Source organism: Malaclemys terrapin, chromosome 16 (assembly GCF_027887155.1).
Source record: "Malaclemys terrapin pileata isolate rMalTer1 chromosome 16, rMalTer1.hap1, whole genome shotgun sequence".
In the NCBI taxonomy this organism is placed as follows: Eukaryota; Metazoa; Chordata; order Testudines; family Emydidae; genus Malaclemys; species Malaclemys terrapin.
The window spans coordinates 12,973,664-12,997,224 of NC_071520.1; the positions used below are offsets into that span (position 1 = coordinate 12,973,664).

General features: G+C 45.2%; 1 protein-coding gene across 3 annotated transcripts in view; it reads right to left on the reverse strand.

Annotated features, from left to right (window-relative positions):
• The window catches only part of GGT5 (gamma-glutamyltransferase 5), a 43,081-nt gene extending 19,744 nt beyond the window's left edge, over nucleotides 1-23,337 (reverse strand). The window contains exon 1 of one of the 3 annotated variants that reach the window (XM_054006435.1): nucleotides 23,261-23,337. Coding sequence is in view for 2 of the 3 variants with exons in the window: in XM_054006433.1 (XP_053862408.1) it covers nucleotides 21,380-21,540 (161 nt within the window). In the remaining variant the exon portion in view is untranslated. Of the gene's footprint in view, nucleotides 1-10,022; nucleotides 10,432-21,379; nucleotides 21,861-23,260 lie in introns of those variants that run through there. The other 2 variants (XM_054006433.1, XM_054006434.1) reach the window with 2 other exon arrangements.
• Nucleotides 23,338-23,561: the final 224 nt, after the last annotated feature.

Genomic DNA, 23,561 nt, shown 5'->3' on the forward strand with positions numbered 1-23,561 from the left:
CAGCATCCCCTTCCACACCGTGTGCTTCCCGCAGTGAGTCCGCACAGGTGGGGCTCCTGGGGAAGCCAGAGGGCCCTGCACCCCAATTCCGCAGTCAGACGTGACTCGCAGCCAGCCAGTAAAACAGAAGGTTTATTAGACGACAGGAATACAGTCTAAGCCAGAGCTTGTAGGTACAGAAACAGGACCCCTAAGTCAGGTCCATCTTGGGGCAAGGAGGCCAGGGCCCCATCTGGGCCAGAAGGTCACCTGATCTCTTTGTTCTCCAACACCTTCAGTTGGCACCTTTGCAGGGGAGGGGCCCAGGCCATCCGTTGCCAGGAGACAGGGTGTCGGCCATTCTCTGTGCAGACAGCACCACACTGGCCCTCTAAGGCTCTGCCACAATCACACACCCTTATCCCACCACCTAGATACTTAAGAAATGCATAGGGGAAACTGAGGCACCCACACAGTACTCAGAGAAAACATTAAGAACATTCCCACTTCGTCACAGTTGATTTCACAACACGGGGGAAATGAGTTACAGTAGGTGGGAAAGGAAACTGGAGAGAACCCCTGGAAAAAGAGGTAGCAATTCTGTGTGAGGATCTAAAATCTGTACAAGGAAATGACACAGCTGGACCATGAAGACTTATTTAGGCTGAGCTGAAGGATGAAGAATGAAAATAGCGAACAATCATCGGAAATTGCTACAGCTTTTTAAGCCACAGCAACCAGGCAGATCAGGAAATGATCATACAAAGAGGAGGAAAGCTATTGAAAACCAGAAGCCCCCCCAGGAGAGCACAGCACACTCTATAATGCAGAGCTGAAGTCTTCACAAAGTATCTTAAGTAATGTAATGTAAGTGATTTGTGGCTAGTTCAACCGCACTACGATTTCAGATTCTACGACAATTAGACAAGGCACCATTTGGTTATTAAATACATCGTGGGGGGAAGGGAGAAGTATGGGTTACAGGTGGATGGGAAACAAGCCCCAGATCTGAACACCAACTCCGTGGAAATTCAGGGTCTCAGTCTTTGCTCACTAACAGCAGTGTAACCCCACTGGCTTAAGTGAAGCTACTCCAGACTTACACCAGAGTGAACGAGCTCAGTCAGGGCACTGGATCCCAATCTAGGCTTCATTTCAAGCTCAATCCTCACTATGGAGCGGTGACCAGCGCCTCCAAAGTAATGGCTGGATCCACAGATCTGTTCCAAATCTCACTGAGCTTGGAGGAAGCTCAAATCCCCACTCACTGCAGGCCAGGCATTTCCATGTCTCTATTTATAACATATTCTGGGGCCCTCTCACCATCTTCCCAACACTAATGAATTTAGCCTCACAACACTCCTGGCACACGCGGCAGTATTCTTCCCATTATACAGATAGGGGAACTGAGGCACAGAGAGGGATTCGGGGAGCTGCCCAAGTTCACACATAGCGTTTGTAGCAGAGACAGGAACAAAACCTAGATCTCCAGTCCAGTGCCCTACCTACAAAGCCACCCCTCTTGTAGCATGAGTTTAACCCCTTATACAACGAATGATGTCGCTGTTGAATGATTATGAAAGTACCTTGCTCCCCTCAGATGAAAGGAGCTTTAGGAGTGTAGCTCAGTGGGCCAGCTTACCTCTATTATATTCACTGCTTTGCATTATATTCAGCGGTAATGCAAGGAACCTAGAGGCTTGTATCCTGTAAGACATTGGCTTCAGAAGTTAGCATGAGGCTTGAAGCCTACGAACTTTGGCATAGATAAACTTAGCTAACGCATAAGTTTTGGGGAACTGGAGGTAGAGTGTAGGAGGGAATTTTGTCCATAATGACATCAGCCAACCACAGAACATGAACTGACATCGGCTTCTGGAAGGTTTTGGACGGAATATCCGACCACAAGAGTGCCCTGGCGTATATGATAATGGGGTGAAATCATAAATACACTAACCTATAGAAGAAGGACACCTTAACATTGGTAAGGGGAGAAAATACAAATAAGGAAGAGGGGAGAAACCCCTATTGAATATGCATTAGACACGGGTAATGTCAGCATAACATATTATAAAAGTGGCATCCCAGCCTGGGGAGAGAGATGTAGCTCTTGGGAGGGGCTAGAATGATGGCCACTGGTGAAGATGAAGAAGGTGACGGTGATGAGGAAGATAATGGCTAACATTTCAGGTTGTTCTGCAAGGGATGGTGTGAGTATGGATGTTCAGATGTACTTTCTGTATTATCTCTAGCTACCTTACCGAGTTAGAGTGCGTGTGACTTTGCTAAATGTATTAATAAGTTATTTGTAAATATAAAAGATTTCCTGTAGTGTGAGTGTTGCACCTGGGCACATCGGGGTTCCCAACTATATAATTTTAATAATACTGGGCCTGATCTTGGGACAAGAACCTGTCAACCCTCAAAGTGATACAGTAACTGGGAATTTTTATTCATAATCTATAGATCAGGCTACAGGAGTGAAGCATTATTAAGATGACGTATTTGCATGGAGGCTAAGCAACAGGAACTACCCTTCTTACTACTGCACCCTCCTACAACTCCGGGTTAACCTCGAGTGACTCTCCTAGTGGCAGATTCAACCACCCCAATTTTCAGTGCTGCCAATCCTAAATGTTCCAAAGGCATGAATCAGGGCCCCCAAAATCATAAGATATTATTGAAAACCCTTGTGACGTTGTGCAGTCTATATGGTTTTATAAAAACATAATAAGAAGTGAATATAATGTAACTGGAATAGTTTTATAAAAATATAAGTGAATATGATGTAACTGGAATATGCTTCATACAAAAGGTCTCTTGTAAGGTATCATTACAAAGCTTATAATCTACTGAGTGTGATCATCCTATTTGTATAAATGTACCACTCTTGTATCTAAAACTAGAAATATGAAATATAACTCTGAAGGCCTATTGTAATTATGCAAAGTGTGGGCCATTAATAGTGGTTTGGAATCTTGATGACTCCCATTAACCAGGACCATTGTCTGCAGATGGCTGTGTTTACCTGTTAGTCTTCCTGTATATGTGAGTGCTGGCAAGTGGGTAATGAAGCCTTGCAGTGACATGTGATCATGTCACCTGAACTGGAATCCATCTTTAACCCGGTGCTTTTCCACTGGGGGGGGAGGCGGGACCCAGATGGACAAAGGGTTCCCGCCTTATGCAAAAGATACAGAAAGGGGTGGAAGAGAACAGAGGGAGAGAGGAGCCATCATGAAGAATCCCCTAGCTATCACCTGAGCTGCAACAAGAGCTGTACCAGGGGAAAAAATTGTGCCCAGGCCTGGAAGGTGTCCAGTCTGAGAAAAAGCTTACTGAAACATCTCTGAGGGTGAGATTATCTGTATTCAGTTTGATTAGACATAGATTTGCGCATTTTATTTTATTTTGTTTGGTGACTTACTTTGTTCTGTCTGTTGCTATTTGGGACCACTTAAATCCTACTTTCTGTATTTAATAAAATCACTTTCTACTTAGTAATTAACTCAGAGTATGTATTAATACCTGGGGGAGCAAACAACTGTGCATATCTCTCTATCGGTGTTATAGAGGGCGAACAATTTATGAGTTTACTCTGTATAAGCTTTATACAGGGTAAAACGGATTTATTTGGGTTTAGACCCCACTGGGAGTTGGGCATCTGAGTGCTAAAGACAAGCACACTTCTGTGAGCTGTTTTCAGGTAAACTTGCAGCTTTGGGGCAAGTTATTCAGACCCTAGGTCTGTGTTGGAGCAGACGGGAGTGTCTGGCTCAGCAAGACAGGGTGCTGGAGTCCTGAGCTGGCAGGGAAAACAGAAGCACGGGTAGTCTTGGTACATCAGGTGGCAGCTCCCAAGGGGGGTTCTGTGATCCAACCCATCACAACCCTCATGATTTTTAAGCCTAACACATGTGGATGCCATTTATTTCCCTTCTGGTTTTAGTGTCTTTAGGGTGCACTTAGGTTCTGTTTTCAAGCTTTTCTCTGCAACTGGGAAGGCTAGAAACTTATTTTTTCAAATGAAAACTGAGATTCTCACCTAACCACATGCCTCCAGAAGCTGCGGCTTTAAGAAAAACACCTCATACCACGACAGTCGGCAACAGTGAGGTTTGTTTTCAACCACTCCTCTGCTGGCCAGACAAGGACGCCAAGCAAAGACGTTGTTAACTCCACTCCCTGCCCAAGACCAAAGCATGTCACCGCCACAACACACTTCAGACGGTATCTGTTGGCTCAGTAATCTGAAGTTGTTCGAGTAGGTGCAGACCTGTATTCCTCATTGGTGTGCATGCACCCAGCGTGCCGGTGTGAGAGCCTTTTGCCTAGCAGTGCCCCTAGAGGGGCAGCCCTTGCGCCTCAGGGCTGCGGCCCCTCCCCGGCTATATGAGGCAGTGTTGCCCCGACCCTCCTCAGTCCCTTCTTACCGACCGTGGCTGGAGTTGAAGATCTGTCTGTGATTGTAGTCTTACAACCTTGCATTTACTATAAGCCTAGTTTACTGTACACAGGTAATTAGTTAGTAGTTAGATAGCATTAGTCGATAGTGTTCCCCCTCGATGCCCTCACCAGGCTTTAAACACTGTCCTTGTGTGGAGAGGTGATCCCCAACAGCGACCCCCCCCTCCCCACCACGGTGCATGTTTTGTCTCAGTGAGGCCCATCTTAAGAGTGCTGTTTGATCGTTTAAAAAGCAGACTCAGGGGGCATGGGACCTTTGCCTCAAGCTTCAACAGGCCATGCGGCCTGATCCGGTACTAAGGTCCTCCCAGGAGAACAGCGCCTCCATAATCTGGATGTCAGGTCATGTCTAGTCTTTTATCTAGACAGGACTAAACCGTGCTTCACCTCACCTGTTTGTGTCATATGCAGACTGCATGAAGGGGCAAGTGGTCTCAGCACAGACCATCTCTAGATGGGTAACATCCTGTACCAAGTCTGTGTATAAGATAACTTCAGCTACACCTCCTCAACAGATATGGCTCACTCCACAAGAGCACAAGTGATATCGATGGCATTCCTCAGTGATGTGTCCATACTGGACATTTGCAGGGCTGCCATGTGGTCATCTATACATACATTTACAGACCATTATGCTATTACTGCATCTTTAAAAGTGGACGCAGCCTCGGAAGGGCAGTCCTGTGATCTCTATTGCGTAGACTCCAAGCCCTGCCTCTAGACTGGGGCACTGCTTGTGAGTCACCTAAGTGGAATACATGTCTGCATCTATTCAAAGAAGAAACGGTTACTTACAGTAAGTGTGGTTCTTCGAAATGTGACCCACCCTTCGTCCCCTCTGTACTGGAGTCTCCTCTCACGGGCTTTCGGTGCCAAGGAACTATAGGGGGGGTCAAGGCAGTGCCACCTCATATCGCCAGGAGGTGCGATCGCTGTCTTCTACGCAGCCTGCTAGGCTAGGCAAAAGTCTGCAGCTCCAGGGCACTGGGTGCACGCACATCTAAGCGGAATACTTGTCTGCATCACATCTCGAAGAACCACAGTGACAGCAAGCAACCATTTCTTTTCTCATTAAAGTGGGTCCCCCCCGCCCCCGGGCCCTAGTAGCCTTAGAACCAAGCAGCATGGAGCTAAGGATTAGCAACAGGATATGCACAATATTCCCTGGATGCTACTCTCTGGGAAGAGTAAAGCCTAGTCTCCACTAGAAACGGTTTCCCAGGATAGTTATATTGGTAAACCCTCTAGTTTACATTGGCACAAAGTGCTTCTGATGATAGAGCTTAGTTCCCTGAGTGAAATAAGCTATCCCAGCAAAAGCACTTTTATGCTGCACCTACACTAGGGCTTTTACAAGTATAGGGCCGTCACCCGCACAAAAGTCACCCTTCTACTCAATCTTACTCTACTAGAAAACGTTTCTACTGTAGACCTGGCCTAAGAGAAAAGGGAATTGCATTGAATCTTACCCCACTGATCACGAGCCACCTCTGCCTGTGGGGGCTTGTTTCACAAGGACCTCTCAGAAACACAAGTATAAAAAAAACTTCATTCGTTTGGATCTGCAGGAACATTCTTTGTGTAAACAGGTGGCCCTTACAGTTGGGAATTTTCCATTAACATGATCTTGACTGATGTACTTAAGTCATGCTAAATTACTCTGATAGCTGATCCCAACGCAGCCCAAGCCAGGAGTGAAATATCGGATTAGGACACTAGCTGGGGCATGCCGGCACAAGCAGCTCTGTGAAGGCATCAGGCTGTAAAATTGGGTCCCTGTGTGTATCACTATTTATATTTTGTTATTTGCTCAGAACCATCCAGGATTAGCGACTACTAGAAACAGAATACTGAACTAGATGGGCCATTGGTCTGCTCCACTGGGGTTATTCCTGTGCTCCCACAGAAATCACTGGAATCTCTGTTTCAGAGACCAGGTTTCCAGCCTGGCTTTATCTCTCAAGTGGAACAAATCTGCCACTCTCCACTTGTTCCCTGAGGGGAGCTTCCATGTGAAGAAGCAGCAGTGAATGCAGAGCCCTGGGTTGGTTAAAGATGTGTTGAAAGATCTGTCTCTCTTCCCTACTTCCATCCCTTATAAGCAGAGCCGGCTCTAGCTTTTTTGCCGCCCCAAGCCAAAAAAAAAAAAGGGGTGCCGGACCGTCGAAGCAAAACAAACAAACAAACAAACAAAAAACCGGCAGCCGCAGGGAGCGCGTGGAGGGCGGCCAAGGCGGCTCGCAGGGGGGTGAAGGGCAGCGCCCGCCCGCTCCCTCCACTCGTGGGCAGCCAGGTTCTGCAGCCCACTCACAGCCAGGCAAGAGGGGTTCCCCCCCCCGCCTTGGGGTGTCTCTCCCGGCTGGGCAGGCGGAGCCCCCGCGGGCTGCAGGAGGTGCAGGCTCAGCCGCTCCTTTAAAGGTGGCTCGGCCGGGCCAGGCTCAGAGCGGCGGGGGATCAGAGGCCAGTGCAGGTGGCGGGGAGTGGCGCATCCCAGGGAGCCCAGAGGCATGGTGAGCGGCGGGGATTGCTAGTTTCTGCGCTCCCGGGCAGGGTCCGTGCCCCTGCAGGGCTGGGCTGGGAGCAGAGGGCGGGGAGCCGGCCGGAAGTCCGGGGAGGCTGTCAAAGCAAAAAAAAAAAAAAACCATGACAGGGCGGCCGGAATGTGCCGCCCTAAGATTGGCTGGAATGCCGCCCCTTACAATGTGCCGCCCCAGGCACGTGCTTTCTCGTCTGGTGCCTGGAGCCGGCCCTGCTTATAAGAAGTTCCCTTCACTGCTGGACAGATGTAGAGTTTTTTTCCTAGCATAAGAGGTTTGAAGGGAGTAGGGACAGGATTTCAAATATAAAAAGCCTGTGACCATCATATGAGCTGCTGACCTTTCCGTAGAAGAGACCACAGATTCCAGCACTTGAGTTTACCGCTATATTTATAATTTATGACAATGTTTGCAATTCCTATAAACCACATTCACCATTGTCCTATGGCCCCTTGGCCATTATCTTTTTTTTAGAGCAACACAGATAAATCCCTCACACCCTCCTGAATATTTAACATTATGTGAGAAATACCACAACCTAAAAAACCCCTAGGCCCTCTTCATTCACACACCATACTGGTTGCTTATCTTTGCCAGAAGATAAGCAGTTCTTGCATAATCCCAGGAGATACACGGAGTGTTTACCCTTCATGGACAATTCTTTCCACCTGATCCAAACACACATGGGAATTCAGAGCCAGTGCCCTCTGCATTTTAAATGCATTAGTTCAGTGTACTCCTGGGACACATGGCCAGAAAGGGTTAAGCAGCTCGCAGGCTGAATGACCCAGATTCAATCTTTAGAGACATGTTAGAAAACTATGTAAATGGTAATTGGGGTCATTTCATGTTAGATGGGCTAGAATTTTGAAATGCAATCCTGTATTGTTAGAGAATTAGAGGTGATCCTAATCGCATGTGTTTACTTATATCTTGTTACATGTTAGCCATGTAAACAGACAGTTCCTGTCTATTACTATAGCTATTGATTCAGAGATAAAAAGGAAATATTAACATTTAGATGAAATATGAGAGAAATAATGTAATTGTCTGAATGTTTCTTTAAAGTTTGTGGTAAGCTGTATATGAACTACTTAATGGGTAAATTACCTTATGTTAATCCATGTAGTTAATTACTGGTGATATTTGGGAAACAGAAGGTTAATCAAAGACCTATTTTTCACCCAGGACTGTATGGTCAAGAGGCTGCCAGAAAACTGTATAAAAACCTCTTGGGACCTGATCCTTTCATCTCAGATCTGCTTGAGGCTTTATGCAGGGGAAGCTTGACTGAGATCTCCAGTCCCATCTGGATCACCCTGAATATGAACATTGGACTAGATAACCTATGGACTAATTCTGAAAGAACTCTTTGCAGCTACAAAGCTCACCATCATATGAATCTGATCTCAGAACTGCACTCATGTCTGTATGCATACTGATCTTTTAACCAACTCTCTCCCTCTTTTCTTTTTAAATAAATTTTAGTTTAGTTAATAAGAATTGACTGTAAGAGTGTACAGGGGTAAGATCTGAAATATTCATTAACCTGGGAGGTCATGTGTCTGATCCGTTGGGACTGGTAGAACTTTCTTCTATGGTGAATAAGATTTTCAGTAATCCTCATCATATTTGACTTGGGTGTCTGGGTGACCTATTGCTGGGTTGCTTTAAAGGAACTCTGTTTTGGCTTCTGGGTAACGAGTAGGGTATTATAGAAGCTGTTTGGAGGCTAGCTTGGTGGATCTAAGTACTGGAATGACCACTACCTCTGGGGATTGTCTGCCCCAGTCTTTGCAGTTTGCCCTAATTAAGTAATCTCAGTGTGGCTCCCCTGGGACCCCGGTGACAAATCTGTCAGCAAGTTGGAGTCTATAAGTCACACGTATACTCCCAAAGGCCTCAGTCTGCTGCTTAAGCTTTTAAATTCCCAACAAAAGCAACATTTATTTAACAACAGCAACACTGTGTGATAAAACACTATTTAATTACTACAAACACTTCTAGAGCTTTATAGTAATGCCACAGATACAAAATGGTGAGACCTCAGCGTATAGTAATGCACTCTCTCTAGCATAACTTGACACAAGTTAATAAACTCAGGCAAATTCAAAGCTTTAAAATGTGATTCCAAATGAGATCAATGAGAGGTGCCCGCATCCAGGCCTAAGAATGAAAATAATAATATTTGTACATTAAATAGTCAGAGTGTTCCTGACATCAAGGACTCATCTTGTGGATCCCATTGAAGTCTGGTTAGAACACATGCAAAGTCCACTCTTGACTCTTGAAAAGTCACTACTCAAGCTCATTAACTGGAATAAGTCATTCACAATCCAGCCCAATGCTGATGAAGGTACTTTACTAACCTGGGCTGTGGCAGCAGAGGGAGAGGGGGTGCGGGTGGAATCCTGTCTGCTCTTGGTTAGGCAAATTGCGAGCTGTGGTTTCTGCTAAACTCTATTCATTTTATATTCATTTGCTTCATCCTTCCAACCCACCCCAAACATTTGTCTGTTGCATCGTATCTCACATGTTGTGAGCCCTCCGGGGTAGGAACTGTCTTCTTTTTTCATGTCTGTACACCACGTAGCACAATGACTAGAGGTGCTAGGTGCTACAATAATACAAATAATAATCATGTTGTCAGAGCTAAGTAGGAAGCAATTCCTTTTAACAATCTGCAAGAGGATCATGCATCTTCCTGTCAAAGTAGAGCATGTTTTAATGTTTAATCCGTTGTTTTGTTAACACACATTAACTATGTTATGAAACCTAGACTAGATGGCCCTGAAAATATGCAGTGTTTAATGACCCCGAGTGCTTTACGTACTCCTTTTACTGACTGATGAAAACATATGTGGTAGTGACTTTACTCACATGAAATGCAACCATCTCTGTGGTCAAATACAGCATCTGTCCAAAAGCACTTCTTACTATTTCTCAACTGAAAGGTGACATTTCAAGAAGCTCAATGCCCCTCTCTCCCAACACTACATAAGGGCACTGGGCTGATGTTGAGGGAAGGTTGTCACGTACCGTATCAATAACACCATTTCTTGCAGCATCTGGGCTTTTCCTTAGGCCTCGCATCCACGTACAAACCCAGCCTAGCTTATGAGTGCTGCAGCTGATGAAATCATAGTATTAGATGGCCTAGTTTGAATTTTGGCAACCTTTTCATACCTTGGCAACTGCCAATATCCTGTTCTGTTACTGATGATGATGGTGTGGGTTGAGACACTCGGCAAACACAGCTCTTTTAAAGGAACCTTTCCTGTAACTAGGGTAGGTTTTGTGGTTCCATTGATCCTCGATTTCCATCAGAGGCTGCAATTCCCACCGTCTCTCGTAGATGAAAGAATGCCCCAACACACTAGACTCCTGCCCAATTACACATTTTTCTCTCTACAATTGGACTTGTAGCACCAGTTGCAAGGAAGGCAGCAGAATTCAAAGGACAGGCGCCATCCAGAGCTTCAAAGCAGCACCACTAATATGAGGTCTCTGCTCTATTCTCAGCAGCACCAGACAGTAAGCATTGACCCTTGGAGCGTTCCCGGCAGCAAGAGCAGCAACTGATGAGCAAAGGTCTGTTAACAGGGAGAGACTGTTTAGAGTTTAACAATCCCTTCAGGGGGGAGCAGCAAAGGAGAATAAATAAGAGCTTGGCTCCACTCCACGTCCACATTTCATTCCAGTCTGTTAAAGCAGCCCCAGCCAGAGGAGCTCTTGCAGAGGAATCCAGAGGGATTTCTTATGATGGATTCAGGAGATCGCAGTGGAGAACAATCACAAACAAAAGATCAAGCCAGCGTCTTCCTCACAATGCCAGATGGTTGTTCCCAGCAGGGGTCTTACAACCCTGGCTGGCTATGCGGTGCCTTAAGGCCCTGTGTAATTGAATTTAAAAAAAAAATTCACAGCAGTGTCCCAGTTATGGGTTTTATTTTCGTGGGATATGTAATGATGCTGGCTTTGGTGGGATACTTCCGAGAGTGTCAATTCAGGACAAATTGCTTAAAGCTGGGCAGTTACAGCCCAAGGCTGAGGTTCTTTTGCACGCCAAGGCAAACCAAACCAGCCAATCAGAGAAGACTTTGGTCTCACCCCACTGGCTAACCATAAGTCACACAGGCAATTCCCATAGACACTCCAGTTTACCAGTATCACCACCAGTGCCACTCATTATGGGGACAAATGGTTATGAAAACCAATACCCCAGTAAAAGAAAAAAGGTTCTCTCAATACCAAAGGACCAAGCCGCAGATCCAGGTCAATATACAAGTTAGATCTTACCCACAGATCACGCTGTTGCCAGTCCTTTAGAATCTACAATCTAAAGGTTTATTCATAAAAGGAAAAATATATGGATGAGAGCTAGAATTGGTTAAATGGAATCAATTACATACAGTCATGGCAAAGTTCTTGGTTCAGGCTTGTAGCAGTGATGGAATAAACTGCAAGTTCATTTAAGTCTCTGGAATACATCCACAGTTGGGATGGGTCACTCAGTCCTTTGTTCAGAGCTTCAGTTTGTAGCAAAGTCCCTCCAGAGGTCAGAAGCAGGATTGAAGACAAGATGGAGGAGCTGCAGGAGCTTTTTATAGTCTCTTCTCATGTTGCCTTTCTTTCTTTGTTCCAAAGACAAACTATCCAGCACATGGCATGGAAAAACCTCAAGTCCTGTCCATAGGCATGTCCCTGCATGCCTTGCTGAGTCACAAGGTGTATCTGCCTTCTCTCAGTGGGTCAATTGTATAGCTGATGGTCCTTAATGGGCAATCAAGCAGGCTAGGCAGTGCTGATGCCAGATTGTCTGGGGTGTCACAGAAGCGTAGCATAAGTTTGAAATACGGACAGTAGAGAATCAATACTTACAACTTTAAATACAAAAATGATACATGCATACAGATAGCATAATCATAACCAGCAAACCATAACCTTGTCTTAGACACCTTATTTGACCCCCTTTATGCAAAATTTGGTGCCACTACAGGACCTTGCTTGCAACAATGACCTATACGGTCCCAGTTCATATTAATAACGTCACAGGATATGAACGGCCACCAAGGCCCCTCCCCCCCAAACTGCCACAATATTCCCAGCAGTGGGGAGGTAAAGCCAGGCATTCCTGCTGAACCCATGGCTGCATTTGTAACCTTTCCCATCAGTTGGTTTTACACCTGCAAGGACCTATATAGTGCACAGCAGAGGAGGCAATCTCATTCTGCACCAGAGGCTAATTGTGTGCACGGAGGTCAGGTTAAACGTTGGGCATAGGCCTCCACATAGACAGGGTGAGGTTCAAGCACAGGCTAAAAAAGGTCTGGGCAGATAAGGACCAATTTTAAGGAGCCAAGGATTAAATGTAAATACCTATAATTAAAAACGAAGTGTTTAGATGTGTAGGCTTTGCTGCTGCTGCTAGGTAGGGCTAGCCTGGTGGCCTCACACATCAGTCCTGCTTATCCATTTCTACCTCACACAGAGATGATCGGAGCCATGCTGCTGCTTTCGCTACTATCCCTGCCCCTTCCCTGGGACTTTCTTTTTTTCTATTTTTACTAAAATTGTAAATGTTCCCGTTTTTTGCCATGTCAAACAATCGGGCCTAGTTATGATGCAGGCAGCTATAAAGCTTCTAGAGCCCCCTGCCTAAAGCCAGTTAACGAACAACTCCTGCAATAGTAGTGGCGACTGGGTAAATTCTGGGAATGTGAAGGCATTAAACACTCTTGGGAGGTATTTCTTCTTCTTCATGCAAGCTTGGGCCTGAAGACGATACCAGCCCTTGACTTGGCTGACTCAGATAGCTTATCAAGAGTAAAGGCAACAGCTGTTCCTATGGAATGTTTAGTGGCCAAGCTGATAAGTCTTAAACTAGGAGGAGATCCCTCGGGATGCGGAGAAAGATTCACAAGAAACACCAGAGGTCTTCAAAACTATAGATGACTTTTATAGCGTATCCTTGGCTTATGAAGTGGGATTCATATTAATGTGAACATTGCTTGGCTGTAAAATTTTTGGCCTTCCTAGCTCCCCAATCCTTTAGGGGCTTAGCCACAAGGAAACTAGCAAAGCCCCTGGGGGATGCTGTTTCGAAAGAGACTAGTTTCCAGCATTCTCTTTAGTATGTACTGGGGAGGTTGGAAGATTGATGGCTGCTGGGAGGGAAGGTCAAGTCAAGACAGGATTCCCGGCTGTATTGATTCCCAACTGGCCCTGCCTTTCCTCTGCTAGGAACAAACTCTTCTTCTGTGATCTACCTTTCCAAAGCCCTCTGTCACCTCCTGTTGCTGGCTCATGCCCCCACTTTCAGTTTCAGAAACAATAGCAGGCAAAACAGCACACCGCAGAGGTGGTGGTTGGGGCGGGTGGGTTTCTGCCTAGAGCTCTGAGCAGGAAGCCCCACCAGAAGGTGGATGGAGGCAGGCGGGGATGGGAATACATAGTCTTTTGTCTGCTTGGGAGGAAAAGCCTCTTCTAATGTTCACACTGGGGGTTATAATGACCTAAAAATGCAGAGAAGGGAAAGGCTGCACTGTGACTGGGAGATTCAGGCCATGTGTGGGGGATGGTACCTGGTCTGAATACACCTCTGTGCAGAATGCTAAAGACAAACAGATTCCTCAGGATTCATATTTAGATACTTCTCCATCTGTACGCTTTGTGGGCCAAGGGGGAAAGAGACCCCATTGTTGGAGCTGGACTGAGGCCACAAAATTCACATCTGTGGATTTCAAACATCTGTGGCTCCCACAAAGGAAAAGTTTGGGTGCACTCAGGTTTCCTGCTCAATCTACTACATACGCTCTCTGTCCAGGGTCTGTAGACTGGATTGGCAGGAAGAGACAATAATATAATCGTCCTATCCCTCTCTCCATCCCCCATAAGCATACCATTACACCACAAGGGACCTAGTCGTCTTTCAGCACTGGAAATCCTTTTATCACCCAGAAGCCAGAGATGATTTTCTTTAGCTCCTGAGTTAGTAACAATAAATCTAGCACCGAATCTGTGAGTGATGCCAGTAAGGACAGTGAGACTTCACATATGTACAGCTTCTGTCTCGAGAGGATCTAAAGGGCTTTAGAAACATTCTAGTGAACCAAGCCTCAAAAACATCCACGAGGTGGAATTATTATCATCATAACTGGGGAAACTGAGGCACGGAGAGGTTGCAAGTTGCCAACCACAGGTTAATTGAAGCGCCTGGAATAGAACCCTGGAGGGCTGAGTCAGCTTCCTCAAACCACTGAGTTATACTGCTGTCGAGATTCAAATACAGGGTCAGGCCAGTGAAGGAGACAGACTTTCCTCAGAGCATCCTCCCATCTCCCCAGCTTCACTCACTGGTGCAGTTCCAGACAAACACTTCATTAGAGTGGGAAAGAGCAGTGCCCAGAGGGCTTTGTCCTCTGGACAGGGAACAGCTGCTCCTATTATAAGGGGCCCAGTTGAACTTCTCTTGAAGTCAATGGAATCTTTCCTTTGGTTTTAATTGGAGTTGGATGGGGTCTGGGTTGCTTCTTGGCTCCTTGGAGCTCAGATCAAGTGTTGTATTAAACATTATTTATCAGACAGTCAGGAAGCTTGTGAGATGCTGCAGTATGTAATGCCACAGGAATCTCATCTCCAGTCATTAATGGCTCCTCATTGTAAAGCATGTGGCAGACACTTTATTAAAAAAATATTTTGACTGAAAAATAAAAACCAGCAAAGTTTCCAAATCTGGAAATAACTAGGTCAGGGTTCAGGAGAGCTGCATTTACTTTAGGGATTTGAGCCTTTGTAATCACTTGAGTCACTTTCATTCAGTACTGAAACAGAAATCCAGAGATCAAAAACTGGATAGCGTCAAAGCGACATGGGCTGAAGGGAGCTCTGTGTGGGATGGTGGGGAAGAGGCGATGGCAGCTCCGACACAGAAGTGTGAGCCAGGTGGCGAGGGCAGGTTTCAGAGACGCTATAGAGGAAGTAGCAATGGGATTTGGTGAGAAGCTAGATGGTAGGAGCAGGATGAGGTTCAAGGCTGATACTATGTGACAGGGAGCGTGGTGCAGTTGCTGATGAAAAGAGGAACCAGAGAGAAGGGAAGGTTTTGGAGGAAAGGAAAGATTATCAGTTGTGTCAGAGGTCAGAGAGGGAGCGCAATGTGTGGGAAATGGGCAGAAGCAGGGAGTTGTATGCAGGGCCGGCTCCAGCATTTCTGCCACCCCAAGCAAAAAAAAAAAAAAGCCACTATCGGCAGCAGCAGTTCGGCGACAGGTCCTTCGCTCCTAAAGGGAGTGAGGGACCTGCCGCCCCCGAATTGCCGCAGGTGCTGCCCCTCTCCCTTGGCTGCCCCAAGCACTTGCTTGTTAAGCTGGTGTCTGGAGCCGGCCCTGGGTGTATGGTGCAGCGAGGTAGATTTCCAAGTCACCAACATAAAGGCGATGGCTGAAGCCCTGGGAGCAGCTGAGGTGACTGTGGGAGAAAGCCTGGAGGGAGAAGAGGAGCAGACTGTATACAACAGTCCCCACCACAGCATTGGCATCTGAATAGGAAAATTCCCATGTTAGCTGAGCTGGATATTCCATTCGTTTCCTGTGGCTTTCATGCATGTGCCCCACCAATGCAATAGCCCTGCTCCCTGAAGCAGGGACTCAGAAACACCACCACCAACAGGGTTTTCTTTATTGTCCAGTCTGAAATGCTGGACAGAAAACAAAGAGGTGTGGAAAGTACTCCACTTAGGAGGAACAATCAGTTGCACACATACAAAATGGGAAATGACTGCCTAGGAAGGAGTACTGCGGAAAGGGGTCTGGGGGTCATAGTGGACCACAATCTAAATATGAGTCAATGTAACACTGTTGCAAAAAAAGCCAACATCATTCTGGGATGTATTACACTGGTCTACAATTTTTGAGAAGTCGTCTGCTTCAGAGATAAACTGTGCTATTTATTATGTATTTTGATGTGCTGAATTCAAATATGACAATTAAAACAACTGATTGGCTACTGTTTCTAAGATATTTAAGTTTTTACATTTTATGTCTATGTATATTGTGTAGATAGTAGAGTTTTAATCATAAATTGTAAACCTAGGTCTTTTCATGTGTTTATGGATGCTTTACATGATAATATTTCACCTGTCCTGTTTATGTAACACTTTAAAAATCAGCAAAAGGGTTATATAAATAAAATGTATTATGAAACAAAAGGCAAAAAACTATTATGTACATAGTTTAGTCCTATTCAGTGTCTACTCGGCGCTTCTTGGCTTGTCTCTTGTATTCATTAAATGGAGCATCTCTTGTCACTGTCCAGCAATAGTCTGCAAGTATTGATGGGCTCCATTTGCTCTGATAGTGTTTCTCCATTGTTGCAATGTCCTGGTGAAATCGTTCGCCGTGCTCGTCGCTCACTGCTCCGCAGTTCGGTGGAAAAAAATCTAGATGAGAGTGCAAAAAATGTATCTTTAGTGACATGTTGCAATCAAGGCTTTTGTATGCCTTGAGGAGGTTTTCCACCAACAACCTGTAGTTGTCTGCCTTGTTGTTTCCGAGAAAATTTATTGCCACTAACTGGAAGGCTTTCCATGCCGTCTTTTCCTTACCACTCAGTGCATGGTCAAATGCATCATCTCGAAGAAGTTTACGAATCTGAGGACCAACAAAGACACCTTCCTTTATCTTAGCTTCACTTAACCTTGGAAATTTTCCACGGAGATACTTGAAAGCTGCTTGTGTTTTGTCAATGGCCTTGACAAAGTTCTTCATCAGACCCAGCTTGATGTGTAAGCGTGGTAACAAAATCTTCCTTGATTCAACAAGTGGTGGATGCTGAACACTTTTCCTCCCAGGCTCCAATGACTGTCGGAGTGGCCAAACTTTCTTGATGTAGTGGGAATCTCTTGCACGACTATCCCATTCGCAGAGAAAACAGCAGTACTTTGTGTATCCAGTCTGCAGACCAAGCAAGAGAGCAACAACCTCCAAATCGCCACAAAGCTGCCACTGATGTTGGTCATAGTTTATGCACCTCAAAAGTTGTTTCATGTTGTCATAGGTTTCCTTCATATGGACTGCATGACCAACTGGAATTGATGGCAAAACATTGCCATTATGCAGTAAAACAGCTTTAAGACTCGTCTTCGATGAATCAATGAACAGTCTCCACTCATCTGGATCGTGAACAATGTTGAGGGCTGCCATCACACCATCGATGTTGTTGCAGGCTACAAGATCACCTTCCATGAAGAAGAATGGGACAAGATCCTTTTGACGATCACCGGAACATGGAAACCCTAACATCACCTGCCAGGAGATTCCACTGCTGTAGTCTGGAGCCCAACAGCTCTGCCTTACTCTTGGGTAATTCCAAATCCCTGACAAGGTCATTCAGTTCACCTTGTGTTATGAGGTGTGGTTCAGAGGAGGAGGATGGGAGAAAATGTGGGTCCTGTGACATTGAGGGTTCAGGACCAGAAGTTTCATCTTCTTCCTCTTCCTCGTCTGACTCAAGTGAGAATGATTCTGGTGCATCAGGAACCGGCAGTCCTTCTCCGTGGGGTACTGGGCGTATAGCTGATGGAATGTTTGGATAATGCACAGTCCACTTTTTCTTCTTTGACACACCTTTCCCAACTGGAGGCACCATGCAGAAGTAACAATTGCTGGTATGATCTGTTGGCTCTCTCCAAATCATTGGCATTGCAAAAGGCATAGATTTCCTTTTTCTGTTCAACCACTGGCGAAGATTTGTTGCACAAGTGTTGCAGCATATGTGTGGGGCCCACCTCTTGTCCTGATCTCCAATTTTGCAGCCAAAATAAAGGTGATAGGCTTTCTTAACCATAGTGGTTATACTGCGCTTTTGTGATGCAAGTCACTTCACCACAAACATAGCAGAAGTTATCTGCACTGTTCACACAAGTACGAGGCATCTCTGCTCACTTTGGATAAACAGAAATGTGTCCCTTTGCAAAATCAAACACTGACAAATAAGAGAGCATGACACTGTATGATTTCTAGAGCTGATATAGGGCAATTTGTTCAGCAGAGTGATGTAAGCTTCGTTATGATTGCATCATCCATGACTTCTAGGAATAACATGATGCAATTCATATCATGTATGACGCAATACCAGCTTCAGATTGCATCATTCATTGTTTTGCCTAAAAAGCAAGTACTGTCCAAACCCAGTCATAGATTTATTCATAGATTCAGTCAAAGATGTATTTTAGTCATTTCTGGTTTAAATTGAGATCCCTTCCCTTTATAACTCACTTATCCTCTGCCATTCCCAAGTCAAGGGTCGTATATTCTGACCCAATAGCATATCTTGAAAACTAGAGCCAATCAACAATTTTAAGCATCATTTTCGTTCTCAGTGACCCAGAATTAGTAAAGTTTGACTACATTTATTTCAGAAGCATTTTGGCTGTAGAGCAGTGTTATAAGCAAGGCACAAGAAGTAATTCTTCTGCTCTACTCCTCGCTGATTAGGCCTCAACTGGAATATTGTGTGCAGGTCTGGGCGCCACATTTCAGGAAAGATGTGGACAAACTGGAGAAAGTCCAGAGAAGAGCAACAAAAATGATTAAAGGTCTAGAAAACATGACCTATGAGAAAAGATTGAAAAAATTGGGTTTGTTTAGTCTGGAAAAGAGAAGACTGAGAGGGGTTTACAAGTACATAAAAGGTGTTACAAGGAGGAGGGAGAAAAACTGTTCTTAACCTCTGAGGATAGGACAAAAAGCAATGGGCTTAAATTGCAGCAAGGGAGGTTTAGACTGGACATTACTAATTGTCAGGGTGGTGAAGCACTGGAATAAATTGCCTAGGAAGGTTGTGGAATCTCCATCATTGAAGATTTTTAAGAGCAGTTTATTTAGACAAACACCTCTCAGGAATGGTCTAGATCAGTGTTTCCCAAACGTGGGATGCCGCTTGTGTAGGGAAAGCCCCTGGCGGGCTGGGCCGGTTTGTTTACCGAGGGATGTACTGACCACCACTTCCCGCAGCCCCCATTGGCCTGCAGCTGCGAACCGTGGCCAGTGGGAGCCATGATCGGCCGGACCTGTGGACGGGGCAGGTAAACAAACCGGCCCAGCCCGCCAGGGGCTTTCCCTACACAAGCAACATCCCAAGTTTGGGAAACACTGGTCTAGATAATACTTAGTCCTGCCATGAGTGCAGGGGACTAGACTAGATGACCTCTTGAGGTCCCTTCCAGTTCTATGATTCTATTCAAATCTAGTCTAATCTATTCTAAGTGAGGTTTGGCTGAGGCTAGCTAGAGACCTGTCCTTGTATCTGTCTGTCTCAAGAACCTCTCTGGCCCACATCACCACAGTACCTGAGCACCTCACAGTCATTCCTGGATTTACCCTCACGGCACCCCTGTGAGGCATGGAGGGAGAACTGAGGTACAGTGAGAGACTTAACCAAGGTCACCCAGAAAGTCTGTACTGAAGCCGGGTATTGAATCCCACTCTCCCTAGCCACCCATGTGGCTCCCTAACATTGGGCCGTCCTTATTCCAATAACACAGCAATGCTCCCTGACTGCCCATGGTGGCAGTAAATGTGAGTCAGGGCTGGATGCTAGCATAACACTCAGTGCAGATAAGAGAAAATGTTGCTACCAGCATAAGTGGGGGGAGGGATAGCTCAGTGGTTTGCACATTTGCCTGCTAAACCCAGGGTTGTAAGTTCAAACCTTGAGGGGGCCACTTAGGAATCTGGGGCAAAATCAGTACTTGGTCCTGCTAGTGAAGGCAGGGGGCTGGACTCAACCTTTCAAGGCCCCTTCCAGTTCTAGGAGATAGGATATCTTTATTTATTTAAGTAGCTTGAGTCATGGGTCAGGGTCCAATCACATGAGGTGCTGAGCCCTCACCTCCTAGTGACTCGGCCACTCGTTGAGCCAGGTGTCACAAATTCTAAAGCTAGCTGCACTTCTAGCCCCTTCATGGCTGCCTTGAGGGCACCCTACTCAAGTCTCAGGCCTCTAGCCATCACCTTACTCAAGGAAGGAACCCACCTTTCCCTCCAGACCAGAGATTTAGTTAGCAATTCCTCCTACAATTCACCGAAAGAACATACTGTATCTTGACAGCCAGAGATTACATGCATACCTGTCACCCCTAGCAGGTGTCACCCCTCTTCAACGTGGAGACCCAGACAGGGTCCAAAGTCCTTCATACCCTTATGTCAGGGTCTGTCCCAAAGAATGTAATGAGTTTTTGGATCCAATGAGAGTGACACCTCCCTTATGATATGCTGGTCACATTAGAGAGTTCTCAGTTCTTTGGTAGCCTTATTCAATACGCACAAACCAGGAGATGCCATTTTCCCCAGAGGGGTGCTGCCTCTCCAGACTTGTTTACTTGCCTAGGGATTTGCATTAATCCCCCACCTTTAGTTCTTGCGGAAAATTTCTGCACCTCCCGCCCCTCCTCCCCAAGTCTACACAGATACACACACCACAAAGTTGATAAAATGGTCTGAGAAGACTATGATTCTATAGCTTCTAAAGGTTGACAGTTCTTGATAGTTCATTCATGCTTATGTGACATTGCCCCCTCTCCCGCCCCAATCAATGCATTGCCTGTCTTGTTTCCAGAAAGAAATTAATTCCTTCACACCCAGGCATAACAATACAAAGTGAAAGGGGAAACTGAGTCATACCTATTTCCATAAAGATCTATCAGAAGTTCCCCAGCTCTCCACACCCGGGATCTGGAGAGCTGCAAAACATTTGCCTTTGTTTCTTCAGCACTGATAAGATAATTAAGTGAAATAATTTCCCCATGCTTCTTCTTTTATGGATATAAAGGATATTTCGACCAGCCTGGGCAGCGCTACACACAAGCATAGGTACTTGTCTTTCCCTGCAGCCTAATGCCACTTCTCCCCTTTATGTTCTCCTCCTCACTTTCTCTCAGTTTGTTTCTAAAGTCTTGCTGAACAGAGATTACTGCCCAGTGAAGAGGGATGAATCTACTGCCTGCTTCTCCTTAAGAGCTGCCTTGTGGGTTCCAGTCATAGTCACACTCAAATACGAGTGACAGTCATTATCTGCACCCTCAGGAAATAGACAGGTATGCAGAGCAGATGTGAGAGAAGGAAAGGAATATCCTATGGTATGTAAGGCTAAGAATGTTTCAGAGCTCTTACACCAGGACTGAACTTGACCTACGATCAGGAGTTTGTGCTCAGGTATCTGGCATAACACTTCAGACTGAGGATTAGGGGAGAAGGTAAGACCCAGTGCCTCCTGCTCAGTCACTGGGAAGTGCTGGTTTTAACTATAACCTCTAGTATTATCTACCTGTCTTTCATTCTGGCTCTATAGAGTGCACTACATATACAAGTTCCAAACAGAAAAGTCCATGCACATACCTGCCAATGTCTGAACAGATTTCGGTGTCAGCTGCTACAGCAGCATGCAGATAACTTCCAGGAGCACACTCGGGCAGCCCCAGGATTACAATGACAGCAACTGCAATAGCCAGGAGCCCTAGGACCAGCAGCACAAGACAGCAGATCTTCCTTTTAGACATGGCTATCCTGACGTTCCCCAGTGCAGCAGAGAGAGAGGATTTCGGTCCTGTTGTTAGTAAAGACTTGCGTCTGGCAGAGACTCTTGCCTTGTCTTGCCCTGGGGCAGTGAAAGCTATAGGAGGGAGCTCGCATTAACGGGCTCATTGACTGCCCCACAGTGGCTTTGAAGGAAACAGTCTGTTAAGTGCCTTGATATGTCTCTTAAGAAATGTGTGTGCAGAACACTCTTACGCACACAAATCTCAGTAAGACTTTTTCCTCTCTTATGAACATAAATTACTTTTTTTGGCAGAACACTCCAAAGATTGCTTTGAAAGTTGAGATGAAAACTATTAACCCATTTACTCCTGGAGCATTTCTAGCAGAAAATCTTCAACCTTTCACAACACTTCCCTGCTTTCAGAGGCTTTGTCTATACTACCCACCCCTCTGCTGTGTCGCTAAAAGGCATGCAATGTAGCTACTGTTTGTCAAAAAACTTCCACCCCCAACCAGCAGCAGCAGCCCCGTCGGCAGGAGAGTGCTCCTGCTGACAAAGCGCTGTTCACGCCGGCGTTTTTCGTCGGTAAAACTTTTGTCATTCGGAGGTGATGTTTTTTTAATACCCTGAATGACAAAAGTTTTGCCAACAAAGTTCCAGTGTAGACAAAGCCTAATTCTCTGCATATACCAGCTGCAAACCTCCAAGCAAAGGTAGATGAGACAGTATTGGACCCTATATTATGCAGTCTCCCCTGGACTACATCTTTGGGCTAAGCCCTGGGATCCTTACTCATACATTGATCCTACAAACATGTATGTGCTTAACTTCTTCCATGAGTAGTACCCATTGACCACAATGGGACTCTCATGGTAGTAAAGTTAAACATGTAGATAGATCGCTGCCTGAGTTTTTACTCATTCTTTCCTCAGACAAAACTGCCACCGACTTTGATTTTCTCTACACAGAGTGACCTCTCATACTTTCAACCAGACTTTATTTAAATTCAGAGATCAACTACAGATAGAATGTGTGTGTCTCGACTGTAATGGTCTGCACTGAGCTGAACACAAAGTGGCTGCTGGTCTCTACAGACAGCGAAGTCCTTGTACATTTAAGAATATAGCGCAAAGGCATAAGATACACAGATATACATACTTCAATGAGAATTTTGCCTGAGTAAGAACTGTGTAAAAATGAAAGACTTCAAGATCTGACCATTTTAAATATAGTGAAACTCATCCATTAAGAATAACTAACACAAAAATAAAAATTTTGTAAGAACCAATTCCCTGGGCCCCAAACCATTTTATTTACCTCTTAATTTTCACTGCAGTCATTAACAGAATTGCTGTCTAATTAATCAAATGGGTATAATAATTTTAAAAATCCTTTATTCATGTATCAGTGTATTGGAATTCTGTACCATTCTTCTCCCAAACTTTTCAAGATGTGTCAATTTGGAAATTGCTTACCAAACAGAAAATAGACATCTATATGGATAATGAGAACATCTACAATTACATTAGCTAGGATACAAAAAATGATGAGTAATATAAGCCCTTCTGCTTTAAGGGGGCTAAACAACCACTAACTGATGGAATTGGGAAGAAATTTCCCCTATGGGTAGGTTATTCCAAACTTACCTGTTATGGGATGTCTTCCACTTTCTTCTAAAGCATCTGGTACTGGGCACTGGTCGAGACAGGATACTGGAAGAGATGGACTAGTGACCTTACCTGGAATGACAATTCCCATGTTCCTATGGAAGAGTCTTTTGAATCCCCAGCTCTGGAGTACCCTGAAGAGGATAAGTGCTGGCTCAAAACAGTGCAGGATCCAAGACCATCCAATACTATACTTCTCACAGTAAATTGTCCTTCATATGGGCGCTGTAAAGATTAATTAGCTGATGTTTGTGAAGGTCTTTGAGAATGCAAAGTGATATATAATTGCCGAGTGTTATTAAAACTGATAAGAATAGAACACCTCATCTATGAATACATCCTGGTGGCAAATATTTACCATATTTTCCATTGT